General features: G+C 37.7%; 1 protein-coding gene across 1 annotated transcript; it reads right to left on the bottom strand.

The window, feature by feature from the left end:
* Positions 1-19,406: 19,406 nt before the first annotated feature.
* LOC114106429 (olfactory receptor 2Y1B-like) lies at positions 19,407-20,336 on the bottom strand. The gene has a single exon (XM_027953352.2). The coding sequence runs from the start codon at positions 20,334-20,336 to the stop codon at positions 19,407-19,409; it is 930 nt and encodes a 309-aa protein (XP_027809153.2).
* Positions 20,337-24,827: the final 4,491 nt, after the last annotated feature.

Genomic DNA, 24,827 nt, shown 5'->3' with positions numbered 1-24,827 from the left:
TCCTATTTTTATGCCTTTGATTTCTTTCATCTGTCTAATTGCTCTGGCCAGTGTTTTGAGAACTATGTTGAACAGAAGTGGTGAGAGAGGGCATCCCTGTCTTGTTCAAGATTTTAGAGGGAATGCCTTCAATATTTCTCAATTCAGAATGATGCTAGCCTGAGGCTTAGCATAGATTGCTTTTACAATATTGAGGTATGTTCCTGTTATCCCTAGTTTTTCTAGAGTTTTGAACATAAGTGGATGCTGTACTTTGTCGAATGCTTTTTCTGCATCTATCAAGATGATCATATGGTTCTTATTTTTAAGTCTATTGATGTGGTGAATAACATTTATTGATTTCTGTATATTGAACCATCCTTGCATCCCATGGATGAATCCTACTTGATCATGGTGCACAATTTTTTTAATATGTTTTTGTATCCGATTCGCCAGAATTTTATTGAGGATTTTTGCATCTAGGTTCATTAGAGATATTGGTCTGTAGTTTTCTTTCTTTGAAGTGTCTTTGTCTGGTTTAGGAATCAGGGTGATGTTGGCCTCATAGAATGAATTTGGAAGTTCTCCCTCTTCTTCTATTTCCTGAAATAGCTTGAAAAGTATTGGTATTAGTTCCTCTTTAAAGGTTTTGTAAAACTCTGCTGTATACCCATCCAGTCCTGGGCTTTTCTTAGTTGGTAGTCTTTTGATGGTTTCTTCTATTTCCTCCATTGATATTGGTCTGTTTAGGTTGTCTATATCCTCCTGACTCAATCTGGGCAGATCATATGAGTTAAGAAATTTATCGATGCCTTCACTATCTTCTATTTTATTGGAGTATAAGGATTCAAAATAATTTCTGATCATCTTCTGTATTTCTGAAGTGTCTGTTGTGATATTACCTTTTTCATCCCGTATGCTAGTAATTTGAGTTCTCTCTCTTCTTCTCTTTGTTAGCATAGCTAAGGGTCTGTCGATCTTATTTATTTTTTCAAAGAACCAACTTTTAGCTTTATCAATTTTTTCAATTGTTTCTTTTATTTCGATTTCATTAATTTCAGCTCTGATTTCAATTATTTCTTGCCTTCTACTTCTTTTGCTGTTGTTTTGCTCTTCTTTTTCTAGGATTTTGAGATGAAGTATGAGATCATTTATTTGTTGGTTTTTTCCTTTTTTTAAGGAATGAACTCCAAGCAATGAATTTTCCTCTTAGAACTGCTTTCAATGTGTCCCATAGATTCCCATATGTTGTGTCTGTGTTTTCATTTATCTCTAAGAATTTTTTAATTTCCTCCTTGATGTCTTCTATAACCCACTGATCATTCAGTAACCTATTGTTTATTCTCCAAGTGATGCATGATTTTTCTTTCCTTCTTTTATTGTTGATTTTCAGTTTCATTCCATTATGATCAGATAAGATGAATGGTATTATCTCTACTCCTTTATATTGTCTAAGAGTTGCCCTGTGACATCATATATGATCTATTTTTGAGAAGGATCCATGTGCTGCTGAGAAAAAAGTGTAACTGCTTGATGTTGGGTGTTATATTCTATATATGTCGATTAAGTCTAGGTTATTAATAGTGTTATTGAGTTCTATAGTTTCCTTATTCAACTTTTGTTTGGAAGATCTGTCCAGTGGTGAGAGAGGTGTGTTGAAGTCTCCCAGGATTATTGTATGGTGGTCTATTAGACTCTTGAACTTGAGAAGAGTTTGTTTGATGAACATAGCTGCACCATTGTTTGGGGCATATATATTTATGATTGTTATGTCTTGTTGGTGTATGGTTCCCTTGAGCAGTATGTAGTGTCCCTCTTTATCCCTTTTGATTAACTTTGGCTTGAAATCTATTTTATTTGATATGAGTATGGACACTCCTGCTTGTTTCCGAAGTCCATATGAGTGATATGATTTTTCCCAACCTTTCACCTTCAGTCTATGTATGTATTTTCCTATCAAATACGTCTCCTGTAGGCAGCATATTGTTGGGTCTGGTTTTGTGATTCATTCTACTAGCCTGTGTCTCTTAATTGGTGAGTTTAAGCCATTAACATTTAGGGTTATTATTGAGATATGGGTTGTTCTTCCAGCCATATTTGTTTATTTATGTTACTAAACATGGTTTGTTTTCCTCTTTGATTATTTTCCCCCCTTTACTGTCCTACCTCCCACTGTTGGTTTTCATTGTTATTTTCTATTTCCTCTTCCTGTAATGTTTTGGTGAGGATTTTTTGAAGAGATGGTTTTCTAGCTGCAAATTCTTTTAACTTTTGTTTATCGTGGAAGGTTTTAATTTCATCTTCCATCCTGAAGCTTAATTTTGCTGGATACACAATTCTTGGTTGGAACCCATTTTCTTTCAGTGTTTGAAATATGTTATTCCAGGATCTTCTAGCTTTCAGTGTCTGTGTTGAAAGATCAGCTGTTATCCTGATTGGTTTACCCCTAAATGTAATCTGCTTCCTTTCTCTTGTAGCTTTTAAAATTCTCTCCTTATTCTGTATGTTGGGCATCTTCATTATAATGTGTCTAGGTGTGGATCTCTTATGATTTTGCACATTCGGCGTCCAGTAGGCTTCTAGGATTTGGGATTCTGTCTCATTCTTCAAGCCTGGGAAGTTTTCTCGTATTATTTCATTGAATAGATTGCTCATTCCTTTGGTTTGGACCTCTATACCTTCCTGTATCCCAATGACTCTTAAGTTTGGTCTCTTTATGTTGTCCCATATTTCTTGGATGTTCTGCTCATGGTTTCTTAACAGTCTTGCTGAGCTGTCTAGGTTCTTTTCAAGTTGAAATACTTTGTCTTCATTGTCTGATGTTCTATCTTCTAAGTGTTCTACTCTGCTGGTAGTATTCTCAATTGAGTTTTTAAGTTTGTTTATTGCTTCCTGCATTTCTAGGATTTCTGTTTGTTTGTTTTTTATAACCTCTATCTCCCTGTATAGTTGATCTTTTGCTTCCTTGATTTGTTTATGTAATTCATTGTTGAAGTGATCTTTCATTGTCTGATTTTGCTGTCTAATGTCTTCCTTGAGACTCCAGATCATCTGAAGCATGTATATCCTGAATTCTTTATCTGACATTCCATCTGCTGCAGCTATTACCTCTTCTAACGTTGAGTTGACCTGCGTTGCTTGTGGTCCTTTCTTTCCTTGTCTCTTCATACTGTTTGCGTTTCTTTCTGCTTGGTGAAACTGTTGTGTTATTGAATTTTCCCCCTATATATTTATATTGCTCTTGTATAGTTTCAAAGTCTCCCGCGCAGGTGCGGGCGGTGGCTCTGCCCCTCCTCCAATTGGGGCAATGTGCCTACCATGCCGGCAGGCTGCTGGGCCTGTTCTGCCTGTCGGTAGCAGGTCCGCCTACCTTGCAGGCACGGGAGGCGGCTCTGCCCCTCTGCGGGCCACTGGGCCTGTTCTGTAGGTGGTCGCAGTTCCGCCTACTTTGCAGTTGTGGGCAGCGGCTCTGTCCCTCTGTAGGCTGCTGGGCCTGTTCTGCCGGTGGGTCATAGGTCCGCCTACCTTGCAGGCACGGGCGGCGGCTCTGCCCCTCTGCGCACTTCTGGGCCTGTTCTGTCTGTCGGTTGTAGGTCTGGCCTGTTCTGTTGGTGGTCGCAGGTCTGCCTACTTTGCAGGCGCGGGGTGGGCAGCTCTGCCCCCCCGCAGGCTGCTGGGCCTGTTCTGCCGGTGGGTCGCAGGTCCGCCTACCTTGCAGGTGCGGGGGGGGGGGCGGCTCTACCCTTCCCCAGGCTGCTGGGCCTGTTCTGTCGGTGGTCACAGTTCTGCCTACCTTGCAGGTGCGGGGGGAGGGGGCGGCTCTGCCCCTCAGCAGGCTGCTGGGCTTGTTCTGCCGTTGGGTCGCAGGTTAGCCTACCTTGCAGAAGTGGTTGGCAGCTCTGCCTCTCCGTGGGCCACTGGGCCTGTTCTGTCGGTGGTCACAGTTCCTCCTACCTTGCAGGCGCGTGGGGCGGCCCTGCCCCTCTGCGGGTTTCTGGGCCTGATCTGCCGGTGGGTTGCAGGTCCGCCTACCTTGCAGGCACTTGGGGCGGCTCTCTAATAACTATTTTCTCAATATTTAAGAACATGACTACAATTTCATATTTGGATTAGAGGACATTGGAGGACATTTTCAATAAGTTGTGTGTCCTAATTGATGATTAATACATGGCTTTGTAATTAATAGAGTTTAGTATCTTCTCTCAAATTAGTACTGATACTGAGCATAGAAGCAGATACAGGCTGACTGGGAATGTTAATACTAGGATATTTTCCGTGCCTGCGGAATTTAAGAGAAAGTAGCTTATTAAGTCATTCCTTGCATAAAAGTGGAAGTGATGATCATCCAGGAAGGTGGGTGGACACACAAAATAATATGAAAAAGCAAAGGATAGAACTACACCAAATAGCCCCAAATGCCATTGACACCACAGTGGAGAAAATGTTATATAAAACATAAATATAATTGACAGTTCAAATATTCAATGAACCAAAAGAAGATATAAGAAATTATCTGAGAGAGAAAACACAAGAAGTGAAATGTCATTTCAGTAAAGAGATCGAGATTCTGAAAAAAGAACCAAACAGAAATCCTGAAAATATAAGACTCAATAAAACAAATTAAAAATCCAGTTGAAAGCATTGCTAATAAATTAGTCACATAGAAAAAAATTAACCTCCCCCCCCCCCAAAATATATAATATTTAAAATAAAGCCAAAAAATAGAAAAGATGTTAAGAGGCCATGATCAGAAAATTCAAGAAGTCTGAAATAACTTTGAGAGATCAAATCTAAGAATTGTTGTTGTAGAGGAAGTCACCTAAGGGATTGCAAAATGTTTTCAATGAAAAATATGAGGAAAATATTCAAATCTTAGGAATGACATGGAAATCCAAATACAAGAGGCATGTTTTATTGGTTCTTTTTAGTTATACATGGCAGTAGAATCTATTTTGATAAAATTATGCATATACAGATTATATCTTATTCTAATTAGGATTCCATTGTTGTGGGTGTACATAATTGTGGGATTAAGTTAGGTATTTTCATATATGTACATAGGAAAAGTATGTGAGATCATTCCACTATCTTTCCTATTTTTATTCTCCCTCCCTTCCCTTCATTTCCCTTGTCTAATCTACAGAACTTCTCTTTTCCCCCTCCCCATTTATTGTGGCTTATCTTCAACATGTCAACAAAAACATTTGACCTTTGTTTTTTGGGGATGGGCTTATTTCACATAACATGATATTCTCCAGATCCATCTATTTGCTTGCAAATATCATAAAGTCCTTCTTCTTTATGGCTGAGTAATATTCCATTGTGTATATATTCACCACGATTTCTTTATCCCTTTATCTGTTAAAGTGCAGCTAGGTGGTCTGCATAGCTTAGCTATTGTGAATTATGCTGCTGTAAACATTGATGTAGTTGTGTCACTGTAGAATGCTGATTTTAAATCCTTTAGAGTTATGCTGAGGAGTGGAATCACTGGGGAAATCGTGATTCTATTCTTAGTTATTTTTGAGCAATCTCCATACTGCTTTCTGGAGGGGTTGCACCAATTTGCAGTCTCACAAACAATGTAGGAGTGTACCTTTTCCCCAACATCTATGCAATGATCTCATTTTACTGCTAATTTTGTTAGGTGCCACTTTGACAGGAGTGAGATGAAATCTCAGTGCAGTTTTAATTTGCACTTCTCTAATTGTTAGAAATGTAGATTTTTTTTTCATGTTTTTGTTGACCATTTATATTTCTTCTTTTGAGAAGGGTTTGTCTAGTTCCTTTGCCCATTTGATTGGGTAATATGGGTTTTCTTTGGTGTTAAGTTTTTTAAGCTCTTTTTATATCCTGGAAATTAATGTTTTACCTGATGTGGAGGTGGTAAAGATTTTTTTCTCATTTTGTAGGCTCTCTTTTAATGTTCTTGGTTGTTTCCTCGGCTGTGAAGGAACTTTTTAGTTGAAGGGCCTCTAGGTTGGTTCCATATTTTAGTTATTGTGAATTGACATGCTGTAAACATTGATATGGCTGCATCATTGTAATATGCTGATTTTAAGTCCTTTGGGTATAAAACAAGGAATGGGATAGCTGGGTCAAATGGTGGTTCCATGTAAAGTTTTTGAGGTGTCTTCATATAACTTTCCTAGTGGTTGCACCAATATGTACTCCCACCAGCAATGGATAAGTATATCTCTTCCCCCACATCCTCGCCAACACTTATTTCTTGTATTCTTGATGATTGCCATTCTGACTGGAGTGAGATGAAATCTTAGAGTCATTTTGATTTGCATTTCTCTAATTGATAGAGATGAAATACTTTTTTATATGTTTACTGTTCAATTGTATTTCTTCTTCTGTGAAGTGTCTGTTAAATTTCTTAGTCCATTTATTTATTGGGTTATTTGTTTTGTTGGTGTTACATTTTTTGAGTTCTTTGTATATCCTCCCATATAGCCAACTATAGGCTCTCTCTTTATGTTTTGGTTGTTTGCCTTGCTGAGAAGAATCATTTTAGTTTCATACCATCCCATTCATTGATTCTTAATTTTATCTCTTGCGCTTTAGCAGTCATATTAAGGAAGTCATGTCCTAAGCCAACATGGTGAATATTTGGGCCTACATTTTCTTCTAGTAGGTCCAGGTATCTTTTCTAGTGTGTAAGTCTTTGCTCCACTTTGAGTTGAGGAATCAACCTTTTGATTCCTTAATATTTTGAGTTTTTTAAATTCCTCAATTTCAGTGAGTTTGACTCTGATTTTAATTATTCCATGTCTTCCATTGATTTTGGTGTTGACTTGCTCTTCTTTCTCTAGTTCCTTGAGATGTAATGTTAGATTATTTATTTTGTGACTTTCTATTCTTTTAATGAATGTTATGAACTTTCCTCTCAATGCTATGAACTTTCCTCTCAGAACTGTGTTCTGAGGGGGATTTTGGAATATCGCATCACTATTCTCATTTACTTCTAGGTTATTGTTTAATTTCATCCCTGATTTCTTTTGCTCTCCTTTTATCATGCAAGAGTGCATTTGTTAGTCTCTAGATGTAGAATAGTTTCTGCGTTTTGTGTTGTAATTGACTTCTAATTTTATTCCATTAGGATCTGATATAATACAGGATATTTTATATTTATGTGGGGATTGAACACAGGGCCTCTTTCATGCAAGGCAAGCACTCTACCAAATGAACTATATCCCCAGCCCTATATATGTTTTTTATGTTTGCTAAGATTTTCTTTGTGTCCTAAAATGTTGATTGTTTTAGAAAATGTTCCAGTTGCTGCTGAGAAAAAGTTGTATTCAGTCTTTTTTGGATAAAATATTCTATAGATGCCTATTCAATCTAGATTATTAATTGTATTTCCTTTGGTTCTGTAGTTCCATAAGTGGAGTACAATTTCTCATTGTTCTGGTTGTACAGGATGCAGCATCACACCAGTCATGTAGCAATGTATGTACACAGGGCAAAAATGCTTGATTCATTCTATTGTCCTTCCTACCTTCACGTGCACTCCCTTCCCTTCACTCCCCTCTACCTAATCTAAAATATTATTTTGCTGTGGTCTATTTGATTCTTTTTTTTTTACTTTCTTTTTTTAAAATTTTTATTGTTGGTTGTTCAAAACATTACATAGATATTGATATATCATATTTCACACTTTGATTCAAGTGGGTTATGAACTCCCATTTTTACCCCGTATTCAGATTGCAGAATCACATCAGTTACACATCCATTGATTTACATATTGCCATACTAGTGTCTGTTGTATTCTGCTGCCCTTCCTATCCTCTACTATCCCCCCTCCCCTCCCCTCCTATTTGATTCTTGATAATGAGAAGGGTATGTAGATGCTCCATATATCAGGTATTTGGGGCACAAATATTTGTGACTGTTATTCCTTGCTGGTGTATGACGCCCTTAAGCAGTAAGAAATGACCTTCTTTATCTCTTCTGATTAGCTGTGGCTTAAAGTTCACTTTATATGATATGAGATTAGAAAGACTTGCTTATTTACAAGATCCATGTGAATGATAAGGTTTTTTTTTTAGTGCCCTTTCATTTTCAATTTGTAGATATCTTTGTGTATAAGGTGGGTCTCTTGGAGAGAACATATTGTTGGGTTTTGTTTTTAATCCAATCTGCTAGCCTATGTCTTTTGATTGATGAGCTGAGTCCATTGATATTTACTATTATTATTGAGAGATGATTTTTATTCCCTGTCATTTTGATTTACTTCTAGTTTTTAAGTGTAATTTGATTCTCCTTTGATATGCTATTCTTCTATTTTAGTATATTCTGCCAGTTTTTATTTGTATTCTCCATTTCTTCTTCATCAAATATTTTATTGGGTGTACTTTATAATGCTAGCTCTCTATTGATGAATTCTTTTAACTTTTGTTCATTTTTTTCACTTCATCTTCAGATCTGAAGCTTAATTTTGCTGAAAAAGTATTTGCAAGCTCTTGGTTGGCATCCATTTTCTTTTAGAGCTTAGAAAACATTATTTGAAGGCTTCCTAGCTATTAGGGTTTGGGTTGAAAAATAATCTTAGGTCTAGATTGTTTTTACCTCCAAATGTGATCAGTTTCTGTTCTCTAGACATTTCTAAATTTCTATCCTTATTCTGTATTTTCATAATAATGTGTCTAGAAGTGGGATTGTTGTAATTTTGTATACTTAAATTCCTGTATGCCTCCTGCATATGATTTTCCATTTCTTTCTTAAGATTTGGGAAATTGTCTGTTACTATTTCATTGAAAAGATTGTGCATTCCTTTGGTTTGTATCTCCGAGGCTTCATCTACCCCTATGAATCTTGAGTTTGGCCTTTTAGTGATATTCCATATTTCTTGAAAATTCTATTCATGGTCTCTTAACACTTTTCTCCATGATTAACTTTATTTTCAAGATCATGCACTTCATATTTGTTGCCTGAAAATCTGTCTTCCAAGTGGTCTAGATTATTGGTGTTGCTCTTTACCGAATTTTTATTTTCCTTTGGGAAAGAAGAAGAAATGGGTATAAAAAAGGGGTTTGTAGATTCAGGAGGTAAGTAGGGGAAAAGCAAAGGTGGTATAGGATGTGTTGTTTATGAGGGATGAGGAGAAAAATACAAGTAAAAGAACTGAAAGAAGATGAAAGAGAGAACAATAGAGATTGGCTGTTAGCAAGAAGAAAGAGAGAAATAATGAAGGGAAACAGATCTGTGAAACAGACAATACAAAATCAATAAAAAATATACCAATCAAAAGCCCTAAACCTCCAAATACAGAGTAAGGAAAAGTAACTACCTTCAAGAAAGACTTGAAATGAGAAACCAGAATCACCATGTATGTGTATAAATGTCAAGTATATATCAATCAGGACACATTCCAAAACAAAAACAAAAACAAAAGCAATGTATAGGTATAGGCAATGAGAGTATGTGCTTGCTCTCTGTGCCAAATTGTCTTTTATTTCTCAGCTTTACATCTCAGAGAATATTTGTGGGGAGCTGTGGAAGACACAGTTGGCTCCATTCCCATGGTATCATTGCCCCTGTGTTCTATGAGATTGTTTTAGTGAGCTTTTTTGTTGCTGTGACTAAATGCCCATACGAACACAACTGAAGAGGGGGAAAAATTTACTTAAGAGCTCATGATTTCAGATGTCTTAATCCATACACAGCAGAAAAGTATGGCAGAAGGAGGTGGCTCACAGGATAATCTGAAAGCAGAAAGAGAGAAAGAGAGAAAGAGAGAGAGAGAGAGAGAGAGAGAGAGAGAGAGAGAGAGAGAGGTCTCCACTTGCCAGATACATATTTATACCCCAAGCCAAATCCTCAATTTACACCCCCTCCAGCCACACCATAATACTTCAGTTACCACTCAGTTAATCCCCTACCAGGACATTAATTCACAATCATTTATCCTCTGAACTTATTGCATTGTCTCACAGGTGAGCATTTGAGGAACACTTCATGTCCACACCATAACAGGGATGATTTTCTGGAAGTGAAGCTCCCAGAGGCAGGGAGTAGGTCAAATATTGCCCCAGATGTTTTCTTGCATAGGGAGTTATCAGGAATTAATGAATCAGTTACTCTAAGACTGTAACCCTCTATTCCATTTAGGGCTCCACTCATATGCAGGGAAATTCAGTCCTTTGGCAGTTCTCTTGTTTGCAGATACTGCCCTTTCTGTCCTTCCAAGGATTGTCCATGCAAACTCTGCTACTCTGTCCATTCAAGTTCTCAAGCCACTGCCACAGGCTTGCACAATGTTTGGTCCTAGGGAGGGGAGGGAGACAGGCCCTTTCTGGCCTCTCCAACCCATATTAGCCCTAGGGAAAAGGAACTCCTTGCCAGAGACTCTCCTGATTTGCTAGGCTGAGTTTAGACCTTATGGCTGGTGTCTTATGGATTGCTGTATTGGACTCAGCTCCAAACTCACAGATCTAAGTTCACAGTCTGAGTTGGCAGCACTGCAGCATGGAGGTACAAGAATGTCTCCAGCTTGGGCTCCCTGTGAACAGCAGGCAGACCCACTGTCACTTTTGTGCAGCAGTGTTATGAGCTGAATCGGTTGAGGTCAGGGTGCCCCTCTGATTCTGGGATTATCAAGACTTTTCCAGCACTTTTCAGTCTTTTACAACCTCATGTACTAATTTCCCCTGTGCTCACCAGGAGCTCAGCTCTAATTCCGTTTTATATCCTTGTCTAAAGTACCCCAAATTTACCAGTCTTCAAGGCTCTCTGTTAATACTGAGTATCAGTGGAGTGCTGTTTTCACTTGCCTCATAGAGAAGTAGTTTCTTGTTCTTTAAATACTTGTGATGGAGCTGTGAGAAAAGCCACTTCCCACTAATTCACCATCTTGTCTCTCCTGTATCTTTTATTTCTTCTTGAATCATGAATTGAATAAGGATCCAGGTATTTTATTGCATTGCAAATTGTTTGGTGGTGTTGAATCAATATGCTTCTTGAGCCACCCATCTGTTCAAATTGCTAAGACACTATACCTGCGAGCTATTGGAGTCAAAGAGGTGAAGGGAACCGGGTTCTTCCTGGTCTCTCCAGCTTGTATTTACCCAGACTAATTGCTCTCTGTGTTTCAATTTCCCCTTTTTTGCTAGACTCATGTAAGCCTTTGGGGGCTCAGATATGATCTCCTGGACCCAGCTGCAGACCAGATCTTAGTTCCCAGTTTCTGTGGGCATTGCTGTGGGGTAGTCTCACGATGACTCCAGATTTGATTTCCTGTGGATAATAGGTAAACTCAGTCTGTCCTTTGTGGACCATTTAATTAGTTGAACAGTGAATTGGCTAGGGCAGGCAGCCTCTCCAGTCTCTTCATAGTATTTCTCAGCTTTTTCCATCCCTGTGTGCTAATTTCACTGCTCCAGTGAGCAGCTTATCTCTAATTTTGTACCCTTTCCTTGCTTCATATGCCCAAACTTTCTATTTTTCTAAGAGTCTCTGTACAAAATTGACTATCAATAAAATTATTTTTTTGTCTACCACAGGGAGAAGCAGTATTCCTGCTGCTTGAGTCCCAGGTATCTGAAATGCTATCACACTCATACAAGAGACATTCAGAACTCCAGACAGCATAAAAAAAAATTCCTCCAAGGCACATCTTAATTAACATGTCTATTAAACAGGACAAGATAAAATTTTATAAGCAACCAGAGAAAAACAGCAAGTCAAATTTAGAAGTAAGCCAACTTGAATTTGTACTGATTTCTCAGTCCAGACATTAAGAGCCGGGAGAGTTTGGAATAATGTACACCAAGCCACAAAAGACAATGGGTGTCAACCTATATTGTTTACCAAGAAAACTATCCTTTAGAATTCAAGATAAGTAGAAGTTAAAAGAATTTATAATCACCAAGTAAGGCAGTACTATAGTGCACACTCAGTGAAATATTTCATGCAGAAGAAATGAAAAATAAATAAGAGAGCAAGTGTATTAGTGACTCTCACAAGAAGAATCAAAAGAGAATAATTAATTAAAGGAGAATAATTAAAGGAGAATCATTCTTAATTAAGCATTAGCAATAAATTAAAATGGGAGGAAATTAAAACAATCTTAACAATGTAAATGGTCTAAACTCTCCAATCAAAAGATGTAGACTGGTAGATTGGATTAGAAAACAAGACCCAACCATGGGTGGTTTACAAGAAACTCATCTTAGATGCGAAAATGACACAGGGTAAAGGTAACAGGATGGGAAAATATATGACCTGCAAATGGACACCAGATGCAAGCAGGGGTAGCTACTCTTATAGCATACAAAGTAGATTTCAAGCTGAGATTGACCAAGAGACAAATAAGGACATTATTACTGTTTAAGGGGATTATTCAAGAATAATATACAATAATTGTAAATATTTATACCCTAAACATTAGTACTCCTACATATATAAAACAAATTTTTTATTTAAAATATTTTTTTAGTTGTAGATGGACACAATATCTTTGTTTATTTCTTATGTGGTGCCAAGGATCAAACCCAAGGCCTCACCCTTGCAAGGCAAACACTCTTCTATATATATAATTTGATAGATCACAAAAAAATAATACTGGATGATTTTAGTCTAATCTATTGTTCTTTCCAACAATAGATGAGACTAAGAAAGACTCTTCAGAACTAAAAGATACCATTAATCAAATGGATTTATCAGACATCTATAGAATGTTTTATTCATCAACAACTGAATTTACTTTCTTCTCAGTTTCACAGGGAGCCTCCTATAAAATACATATTTTAATAAAATGCACATAGAATATATTAACAAATAAAAAATTAGACATAATTTCTTGTATCCTATTAGATTATAATGGAATGAAATTAGAAATCAACAAGATAAAACACAGAAATCATTTTTACACCTGGAAGTTTAAATTGTTTTTATTGGTTATTTTTACTTATCCATAACATTAGGATTCATTTTGACATAATAATAAAAGCATGGCATATAATTTGTTGTAATTCAGTCCCCAGTACTTCCTCTTCACCTCTCATTCTCCTTCCCCTGTTTCCTTCCCTCTACTCTACTGACCTTTCTGTTATTTACATATAGATTTTTAAAATTAGTGTCTTGTGGATATACATGATGATAAGAGTCACTGTGGTATATTCCTATATGTACATAGGAAAGTTGGGTAGGTCAGATTCATTCCACTGATTCCTTACCTATCCAGGAAGGGAGAAAGGATAGACCAGGGAATAATACACTTTTGAATGAGGAAGGGTCATAGAAGAAATCAGGAGGAAATAAAAATCTCCATAGACAAATGAAAACAGATACAACATCAAAATCTCTGGGACAGTTCTAAGAGGGCAGTTCACAGCATTGATTGCCTCCATAAAAAATACAAAAATATTCCAATAGTCTAAGGACTTAGAAAGAGAGAAATAACTTATCTTAAAATCAGCAGAAGACAGGAAATAATTAAGGTCAGAGTTTAAAATAATAAAATTCAGAATAAAAAAAATACAAAGGATTCATGCAACAAAGAGTAGTTTCATTGAAAAGTAAACAAACCTGATAAATCCTTAGCCAAACTAACAAAAAGAAAGCTAGAGAAGACCCAAATCAACAATATTAGAGATGAGAAAGAAGATATCACCACAGACTTATATGAAACCCAAAGATCATTAGCAACAATTTTCAAATCTATACTATAATAAATTGGAAAATTTAGAAGATACTGACAAATTTCTAGACACATATGACCTACGAAAAATGAACAACAAGCTTATAGAAAATTTGAACAAAGCAATTAGACGCAATTAAATTGAAGCAGCAATTAAAAGTCTTCCAACAAGAAAAATTCAGGGTCTGATGGATTCTCAGTCAAGTTCTTCCAGATCTTTAAAAAAGCACTGGTTTTGATCCTACTCAAAATATTCCATGGAATACAAAAAGAAGGAACACAGCCAAATTTATTCTAGAAACCAGTATATACACGATATCAAAACCAGACAAAGACAAATCAAGAAAAGTAAATTTCAGACCAGTATCCCTGATGGACAGAGATGTATAAGCAAAGCATATTTAAAACATTTTATAAATATAGTGTACCATGATCAAGTGGATTTTACCTGAGGGAAACAAGGATATTTCAACATACACCAATCAGTAAATGTAATTAACTACATAGATAAACTAAGAATAAGAATCACAGAATCAACATAATAGATGCAGAAAGTCTTTAACAAAATTCAGCATCCACTTATATGAAGAATTCTGGCAAAGATAGGGATAGAAGAAATTTATCTCAATATTATAAAGATCATATATGACAAACCCAAACTCAATAGCATATAGGATAAATAACAATTGAAAACATTTCTTCTAAAATTAGGAACAAGGCAAGGATGTGCACTCTCACCACTGAGATTCAACATAGTTCTTAAAACTATGCAAAGCAAACAGGATAGAGAAAGAAATTAAAGGGATACAAATAGGAAAATAAATCAAATTATCTTTATTTGTCAATGACATGATTCTGTATCTAAAAGACCCACAAACCTCACTAGAAGTCCTCTGAAGCTGAAAAACATTGAGCAAAATATCAGGATGCAAGATCAACATACCAAAATCAATAAATCAAAAATTAGGCTCTAGAAATGAATCTATTGAAAAATAAATCTGGATAGTTATCTCATTCACAGTCACCTCAAAAAATACTTAGGAATAAATCTACCCAAGCTGAAAGACCTCTACAATGAAAACTATAGAAAACGGAAGAAATAAACAGAAGATATTTAAAATGGAAAGATCTCCCATGTTCTTGGATACACAGAATTTATAGTCAAAATGGCCATTACAAAAAGCAATATCCAGATTCAATGTAATAGCATCAAAATTTCAATTACATTTTTCATAGAACTAGAAAGTCCTAAAATTTATTTGAGAGAAAAGAAAAGACCCCAAATAGCCAAAACAACACTGAACAAGAAGATTGATTTGGGAGGCATCACTGTACTGGATCTCAAATTATATTACAGAACTGTGGTTACAAAAACAGCATGTTGGCACCAAAATAGACTTCAAGACCAGTGGAATAGAATAAAAGACACAGAAAAAACCCACGTAGATAGAGTCATCTGATCCTTGACTAAGCTGTGAAAAAACATATGTTGGGAAAAAGACAGATTTTAAACAAATGATCTTGGGTACTGGGTATCTCATATGTAGAAGAATGAAGCAAGATCTTTCATCCTTCACAGAAGTCAACTCAAAGTGGATTAAAGACCTAGGAATTAGGCCAGAAACTTTGTACCTCTAGAAGAAAACACACATACAACACTCCAACAAACTGACACAGACACTTACTTCCATAAGACCCTAAACTTCAAGAAATAAATCCAAGGAATAATAAGTGGAATAGCATCAAATGGAAAAAATTAACTCCCTCTGCACAGCAAAGAATATAAGTGTGCAAAGAAAGCCTACAGAGTGGCAGAAAATATTTTCCAGCTAGTCCTGTGATTAGAATCCAGAAATGTTTTTCAGCTACTCCTCTGGACTAGAATCCAGAATATCTAAAGAATTAAAAAGCATAACACACACACACACATGCACACACCCCCACACACCCCCACAGACACACAATAATCTAATTAATAATTAATAAAAACCCTAATAATCTAATTAATAATTGGGCAAAATACCCAAACAGGTATTTCTCAAAAGAAGATATACAAATGGGTAAAAAAATATATGAAAATGTCTAACATCCCTAGCAATAAGGAAAATGTAAATAAAAATTACACTGAGATATCATCTTGCTCTTGTTAGCATAGCAGTAATCAAGAATACAAACAATAATAAATGTTGGTGAGTTTGTGGGGGAAAAGGCAAATTATATGTTGTTTTTGAGACTGCAAATTAGTACAATCATTTTGGAAACCAGTACAGAGATTCCTCAAAAGTCTAAAATGGAACCATTCTAATGACCTAGATATTCTACTCTTCAGTATTTATCCAAAAGAATTAAAATCAGCATAGTGTAAGGATACAGCCACAACAATATTTAGAGCAGCACTATACACAGTAATCAAGTTATGAGATGAGCCTAGGTGCCTGTCAACAGATGAATGAACATGGTGTATATGGGTTATACATACACAATGGTACTTTACTCTGCCTTGAGGAAGAATGGATTTATGGCATTTGCTGGTAAATGAATGGAACTGGAAAACATTAGGCTAAATAAGCAGGACTCAGAAAGTCAAGTGTTGAATACTTTTTCTCAGATGTGAAGGCCAGAGTAAAACAAAGGTGAAAAGGGAGGAATCCCATGAAAACAAAAAGGATACCAATATAATAAAAGAAGGGGATAAAGGGGAAGTAAGTATCCAGGGAAAAAGTTAGAAATTGTGACATGAAATTGAATAAATTATGCCATATACATATATGACTATACCACAGTGTATTTCACCCTTAGGTATAAGATAGGAATTTGAAAACGAATAAATTGCTGGGTGCTGTGGTGCACATCTGTAATCCTAGTGGCTGGGAGGCTGAGGCAGGAGGATCACAAGTTCAATGGCAGCCCCAGCAACTTAGTGAGGCCCTAAGCAATTTAGCAAAAACCTGCTGTAATGGTTAATTTGAATTGTCAACTTGATTGATTGAATTAAGAGATGCCAAAGATTAAGAGGGTTCTAGGTGGGTCAGTGAGGGTATACCTAGGAATGATTGGGACATGGGATAGTGAACTGAAGTGGAAACCCTCCCTAGGTGTGGGCAGCACCAATATGCTGGAGGCTTGAATGGCATAAAGGTTGGGAGAACAAGGAAGCAGCAGCAGATGCAAGCTCCAATCTTCTTGAACAGGTTCTTGATTGCTGCTGTGGTCACCTGAGGATATCAGACTCTTGCTTCTTCACTCTTCCACAGGGGACTGTACCAGTGATTCTCCAGAGAGTTTCCAGAAGCCTTTGGCCTCCAACTTGGGTAGCATCATTGATCCCTCTTGCTTTGAGGCATCTTGGACTGTGTAGCTCTCCAACCTACAGATGGCCATTGTGAACTATCCAGCCAGTATAATAAATTCCCTGATTATAATCACACTTCCTGTTGATTCAGTTGTTCTACAGAAAACTGACCTATACACTAGCCTCAAAATAAAAAAAAAAAAATAAAAAGTGGCTGGTGTTGTGGCTCAGTGGCTAAGCATCCTTGGTATTCAATCCTTGAATCCCAAATAAAGAAAAAAATATAAGGATGACCATTACAGTAGAGGATGGGGACCATGGAGAGGGAGTGAAGATTTAAAGAAGTACTGAGGACAGAATTTGAGTAGATTATTTAAATTACTTGGCTCCAGTGGTGTGTGTTCAAAGACAGATAACTCAGGCCTAGGATAGGAAAAAGGTAATCCTGTTTCCCTTGAGGTTAGGGATAGAGAGAGAGGGAAGAGGAAAAGAAAACATACCCATTTAAACTAAGCCTCAGTGGCAGAGCAGCCAGGGCTATATACACAGTATGAAGTGGACAACTGTTACTACAGGTACTTCTCTCTTTTGTTCTGTTTTCTTTCTATCTTTATGATGATACTGATGTTGAGAATTGGGTTCAAGTCCTCTTCTTCCAGTGTTGAAGACTGAGCCCTCCAGAAATGTTGAGGCAAGAGCAAAGAGTTTTATTTAAAGGATAGAAAACACACACACACACACACACACTCACACACACACGGACAGAGGCTCTGCCATAGGGGCGGGGGTTCCTAGTTGTTGCCCAAGGGAGTAGGGGCGTCCCCCCTTTTTATACATTTTAGTTTTCCTTTCTTCTCATGCTCCCTCCTCCTCTTATCTTGCCTACATGACCAAAAAGTGGACCAAGAAAAGCCTCCCAGGGGTACAGGCAGGAAGGGAGCAGCCCAGTGGGCATTCATTAACACCTTGCAGGGAGGAACAGTTCCCTGGAGGTAGGTAACCTTGGCAACAGGTTGGAGGTTGTGGTATGCTATGGAGGTATTAGCTTTTTATTTCCTCTTGAATCAATCTCAAGTTCCTGACCCATTCATTTGTTACCTATACTGACTGTCCTTTTGCTCCTGGCCTAGAAAGATGTCATGACTAACATACTTGGTGCAAGTAATAATGTTATGCCAGATTCTTGGGACCCCCATAGACCTCCAGGAGCCGAATCCGATGCAAGCACACAAGAGTCTTTATTACAAGCTCGAGCCTGGACTCACAACCATTCTGATGCAGAGGTCCCAGGGAGTGAGTCCAGGTCCTTTGTTCAATGAGATTTTATAGGTTTTTGGGGGATACAACATCATACAGCAAATCATTCCATACCGCAGAAAAATCAAACAACAACTCTTAACATTGATTAACACATTCAATGGCGGGAACAAGTTGGGTAGGGGTGATTGGTTAGTACAAGAGGGGGATTCCTTTGAACTGATTGGTTTAGGCCAAGAGGGGTGTACATGCTAAACTACATGGTTTCCCAACATGTTACCAACCACCATAAACTACTTGGGGGTCATCTGGTATTCCAGGTATTTTCCCTGTCTCATGCTGATTGGAGGTTGCTAGGTGGGGTTGCTATGGGTCCTCACCTAGCCTAACTGAGTCAGGGATATCTGGCACCACAGACCTCTCCTGTTATTTACTGACAAACAACTCAGCAGGGTGGGTACGTGCTTAGGAGTGCTCTCAGGGTTTTTCCAAGGACAAGGGTCATGCCCCCTTCCTTAGGACAGGCCTTGAGGTAGAAGCTGCTGTTATTTATTTATTTTTTAAAATGGAGTCACATTAGTTTCTCAATAAGGCTTTTATTCTTTTCTTTATTCAATGTCATGTTACATATTTTGCCTTTTTCCTTCAGTATGTAAATGACATTCGCTTTGAAACCCTATCTGCTCAGAATAGGGCCTCTGAGCATGACCACTTATTTGCTAACAACTGTTATGACTAGAAGACTAGAGGAATAACTACTGTTTGAGAAGGTGGAAATAGGTCTGACTTGTGTGGGAGGGTGGTCAGGGCCAGAATTTAATAAAAAACTAGAAGTGAACTTATGGCTTTCCCATTTAGGCACACTGGGAGATGCTGACAACAATGGGAATCAGGCTCTTTGGAAAAAGGGGTTACCACTTTGAATTAGTCTTCCCTGGCTTTCAGACATGTATAGACTTCATCCCTATTGTCCACATATGCAAAACGTACCCTCTTCTCAAGCTCATTCTTTTGGACCATGGTGATACAAGAGAAGACTTACTCCCTCCTGAACAATAATCATAAAAACACTGTATTAGAGATTCCTACTTCCAACTTCCCAAGAAGGAATATAGTGAAATTCTGAGGACTCAAGAGGGCTATTCCCTAGTGGCCAACTGCCTCTAAAGAAAAGGCTAGTTTTTAGGAAATGCAAGTTACCATGGAAAATGTAATTTGTTTCCCCTCCTACCTTCAATCTCTGCTTCTCCCTAGTACCTTCAAGAAAGCCCCCTTCACATCCTTGTTCCTTAGGGTATAGATCAGAGGATTGAGCACAGGGGGAATGATAGTATAAAAAAGGGCAGCAAATTTTCCCTCACTCTCAGAATAACTGCTTGTAGGTTGGAGGTATGCATAGATGGCTGAGCCATAAAAAAGGCAAACCACCAGGAGGTGGGAGCCACATGTCCCCAAAGCCTTTCCACACCCAGCCATTGACTTGAGCTTCAGCACTGCCTTAGCAATGTGTGCATAGGAGACTAGAATCAGTGCTGCAGGAACAACAACGATTATGACTCGGGCCACAAACATCTTGGCCTCTGTTCCTCCTGTATCCTCACAAGCCAACTTCAATAATACAGGCATCTCACAAAAGAAGTGATTCAACTGATTTCCACAGAGAGGCATGGCCATCATGAGGCCTGTCTGAATCAGAGAGTTCATGAGGCCTCCCACCCAGGAGACAATAGTCAGTGCTTGGCAGAAACGAGGGTGCATGATGGTTGTGTAGTGGAGTGGACGACACACAGCAGCATAGCGGTCAAAGGCCATCACCACCAGGAGCATGGCCTCAGTGGAGCCCAAGGCAAGAGTTATGAGGAGCTGGGCCACACACCCACCGTAGCTGATGGTCTTGTCAAGTCCAGAAAGATTGATCAGCAGCTGGGGCACAGTGCTGGTGGTTAAACAGAGGTCCAGGAAGGAGAGGTGGCAGAGGAAGAAGTACATGGGTGTGTGCAGTCGAGGGTCCAGTCTTGAGAGAGCAATGATGCTGATGCTGCCAAAGAGGGTCAGAGAGTAGAAAATTGAAATAAAAGCAAAAAGGATGAGTTCCAGTTGAGGCCAGTCTGAGAAGCCTACCAAAATGAAGCCATCTTTGATACTGGTATTCTTACTTCCCATAGTCTTTTTCTTGCCCAAACAACAGAAAAAGATTGATGCCTCTTCTGAAGAAAGTGAATTAAAATATTATTTTCACCATTCCCTGTGTATTCCTACATGTATTCCCTATGTATTCCTAAATCATACGTTTTATTTTCCACTTTGCTATTTAGTTCAGTTCCATTCAGTCTTCTATTCCTACTCTTCTCTTCTGTAGTGTGGAGATTAGGAATGATGGGCCCTTGTGTGAGCCCTATTCCTACTGCCTGTTTATTCCATGATTTGAGGCTATCTATTCAATCATTTTGACATGATGCTTCCTTGTCTGAACATATACATGATGTATTGCCTCCCTTTACTGAGACAAGAATCCAATGCATTCAGGTAAAAATTGCTTTTAAAAAATCTAATTTGTTGCTGGGAGTGTAGCTCAGTAGTAAAGTACTTCCCTGGAATGCACAGACCCTTGGTTTGATCCCCAGTACCACAAGAGAAAAAAAATCTAAAGTCTAAAAACATAACATTAGTATTCTATGTTGTTCTCTTTGTCATTTTCTTGGTATAGTAGGTAGGATTTTTCAGTGGTTGATGTTCAGGACTTATGAGGCTGAGATCAAAAGTTGGGCTTCTGGGGCTGGGGATATAGCTGAGTTGGTAGAACACTTCCCTCACGTGCACAAGGCCCTCTGTTCAATCCCTAGCACCACAAAAAACAAAAACTGGCTTCAGGTGCTCCTCTGTTCTTCTGTTCAGAGAATAACTTCAATACACCAATCCTGAAATCCTTGCTCATGATCAACTACCATCTGTCACTTGGGACCAGGAAGAGTAAAGTTGCATCCCTTTAGGGCAAAAATAATTCATAACAGATACATTCCTTATGCTGAGTCATCATCTTTGGAGTATCCCCAACTTTTTATCTAAGTGATAAAACCATCCTTCCACTCCCGGGGATGAGTTGTTCTCTCCTCTCTAGTCCAATATTATTTGCAGAGTTTCTTTCTAGCACTTGTCACACTCACTTGACGTCTTTTTGTATTCTACTCCAAGCCTGTGCACAACAGTCAGTTTAAAAATACTAATGTCCTCTCTTAGGGATAAATTCACTTTACTTTTTTTCATGATATACACTAGATGTTAAGGAACTTTTTCTGAGTGAAACATTTGACTCTCCCATTACATGTGATGAAGATCTATTTCCTGTAGGAACCCAGAGGATTAATGGTCAACACACTTTAATAAACTATGGCAGTGAAATATGCATACAGTTGCTTTTTACTTGAAAGATTGATGTTTCTTTTGGTTAAAATCTAAATACCATATGAGAAAATTTACCAGAAACCAAAAAAAAAAAAAAAAAAAGAGAAATAAAAAAACCCTAAACAATAGAAGCTTAGCTTATGCTCAACATGAGTAGTTTTTGCCAAAATACACATTTTTCTTTTCATTAAGTCTGCTATACTGAAAGATCATTAACAGTGCTTTAGTGCTGGATGACTGATTCCAGTAAAGTATTTAGGTGCCATGGTTCATGCCCTTGTGGAAAAGATGGAGAAAATGTGAATTATAAAGACAAAGTGTTAATACACATGTAATATGACCAACAGACTTATGATGGGATTTGGATGAACACCTTAGTAAATTAACTAATAAAGTCTGCAGTCAGATCCGTACATATCAACTTTATTACTTCCCACTTCAACTGTTCTGAAATTTTAGTTCTGTGAGTCTCCAATCACTTAACTGTAAAAAAGCAAAGCAAAGCAAAAACAAATCCTTATTTCACAAGATTTTGATTTGGACTAAAGGATCTCATACATTCTGAAGTGCCAAATTATGTAATATATGCTTTTAACACTTGTCTGTCTACACTAGTAATCTTTACATACCATTCATCTGGGCCTGCTTAATTCATGTATCATTATATCCCCTTTTCTCCATGAAATGCCTGGGGAAGGTCTTAGCAAAGATCTTTGAATGAACTGGTGAATAAGTTCTACATCCTGGTCCTGTTCCTGGTACACATAAATGTCCCAGAAATATTTATTTTCTGTTCACCAGGAAAGAATCTGCACTTTTTCTCATTTATTGGCAAAAGGATTTTAACTATTCCTGCTTCATGTGTTTATCAATGATATTTATACTAACATATAGGTATGCTTAAGTAGACATAGAAGATGGTTACATGAAAAATGTTGTAAATGTAATCCAAAAGGATTTCAACATCAATAAGCAAAGAGTCATAAAGCAATAAGTGGACACCATAGTATATAAGTTAACACTGAACAGGGAATATTGAACCCAGCTTTGAAAGCTTTGAGACTTCAGTTAAACAGAATGGAGGAAACCACAATTGAAAGCTTGATAGTCATTTCTTTACAGAGTGGATGATACTGGCCAAAACTTCAGTGTAAGGCAGCAGCACTTTTGAAATTTACCAAATGAAAGCTCAGACTAGATGAAAATCATGATATATAACCTTCACCACTCTAGTTTTAAATCTAAAGATCATTTCTGCACAGATCCTTGCACCATCTGCTAATCTCTCCCCTATAAAGAATCTCAAAATGAGAACTAGTTTAATGAAGCTCTTGCCTCGTTTCTTTACCTATACATTTTTTTCCATCTCTTGGTTCCCGTTTGAATCTTTATGGGAATTTCTGTGTTTGATTCCTTAATCTATCATATTAACTGTTTTCTTGGCAATGTCCTTAATATATTTTCACTCTTTCTTGTTCATTCATTTCTGGAAATTTTTCACTAGTTTGTGGTCCCCATAATTAGCAACAGATTCATAGATTGACCTATCTTGTTCAGGTTTGTAGCTTTAGCACTGAGAGAAATGACTAGCACATGAAATTTCTCCATATGTCCCTGAGCCTGTAGGAACCCATGAGCACAGTTCTTTCACAGGTCCTTAGAAAGGCATGAAGATTTATAGCAATTTCAGGTTTATTTATAAATTGTGTTGTGGAGGTGTCCATATTTCCTTGGAGTCAAGTGTGAAAGAAGAGTCCCAATCCTATGTAGCTCAAAGTCACTATCCTTGCTCAATCATGTTGACTATCTTCTGTCTGAACAGGAGCTTTTGCTTTGGAGGCTGTGTACTACTTTCTAATCTCTAGGGTCCTTCTGAGAATGGGCTGAGGTACAGAACTACAATATCAATATACATATCCACATGAAGTGTTCTATTAAACTTCTGAGACTGATGCTAGTGACTCTGTGTTCAGCATGACTCCCCTTGCTCTCCTTGTATTGGCCACACATCTGTCATTCAAGAACCAGTGGCTGCAGTGTGATACTTTCTCCATACCTCATAGAGCATTTCTCATGGTCTTAGTTGCTCAGGCTTATCTTATGCCCACACCTGGAAATCATAAAAAGAGAATCTCCCTGGAAACCAGGAGTATGTTCTGTCTTTCATGAACAGTTGCCAGCTCCCTCACACACAGAATCCAGTGATGGACCTCTGTAGATTCCATACATTATTCCTAGTCCTATATCTCATAACTCAGGAATGACTTGACCCTGGAGAGTGGAGACAACTTATTTGTGGAGCACCCAAATAAACAAAAACCTCCCAAAAGACAGTCCTCCAAATGTTGAGGAAAAAACTAATTACAACAGGCAAGTTTTACTGGCTTCCATATTCCTCAACTGAAGGTGACAGTTTGAAACTATCCACTTCCTTTCACCTTGCCCAAACCTTTCATCCCAGTAAAGAACAGAAATAATGTTAGGCTGATACAATTGTTTCCTAATGATTCACATTTGCATCCCAGACATCACTGTGTTCATGATTTGTCCTTCTACAACTTTGTATTGAAATAAACGTGTAGTACCTAAGACTCTGCACGGATCAGTTAGCATTAGGAGTACCATGCAAGTTCTTGGGGTTAGACTTGCTTGCTTGACAAAATAGAACCAAAGGACAATTGAACCAAAAGGACATCTATTGCTCTCTTGCATGAGAACCAGGAGGTGTTTTTTGAGTTTTTTGACTAGAAGGGGGAATATTTAAATTCAAGCATGACATTTGTATCTGTGTTTAAACTCCTGTCTTATAAGAAAAGCTGTAAATTTGCTTTGTTCTTCTCAAAAGGCCATCAATCAGGTAAATTTCACAACAGGGCAGATTGTGGCTCAGTGTAAAGAAAACTTTAAAAAGAGAGCCATGAGATAATTAGTCTTCCTGAAAAGGAAGTGATATTCCTGTAACTTGAAAGTTTCCTGCTCTTTCAGAGGTTGAAAGCTGATCTTTCAGGATATTGTAAAAATGTTCCTGAATTATTTTAAAGATGTAATTTGGACAGATGGTTTGTAGCATCCTATCCAGCCCCGATATACATTTTTATGACCTTAAATTATCTTTCTAAAACTTAATCCCTATTCCTAATCTCCTTGACACCCAGCAAAAATTTTGCATTCGCATCTTTGGTTTTCTGTACTATAAAGTTCAGTGACCACCTGTGTTCAACTCTGTGTTTGTGTCTCTGCATGTGTGCACAT

This window comes from Marmota flaviventris, chromosome 5, assembly GCF_047511675.1.
Source record: "Marmota flaviventris isolate mMarFla1 chromosome 5, mMarFla1.hap1, whole genome shotgun sequence".
NCBI lineage: Eukaryota > Metazoa > Chordata > Mammalia > Rodentia > Sciuridae > Marmota > Marmota flaviventris.
Note: the sequence above shows the minus strand (reverse complement) of the source record. Positions and strands in the feature narration are given on the sequence as shown.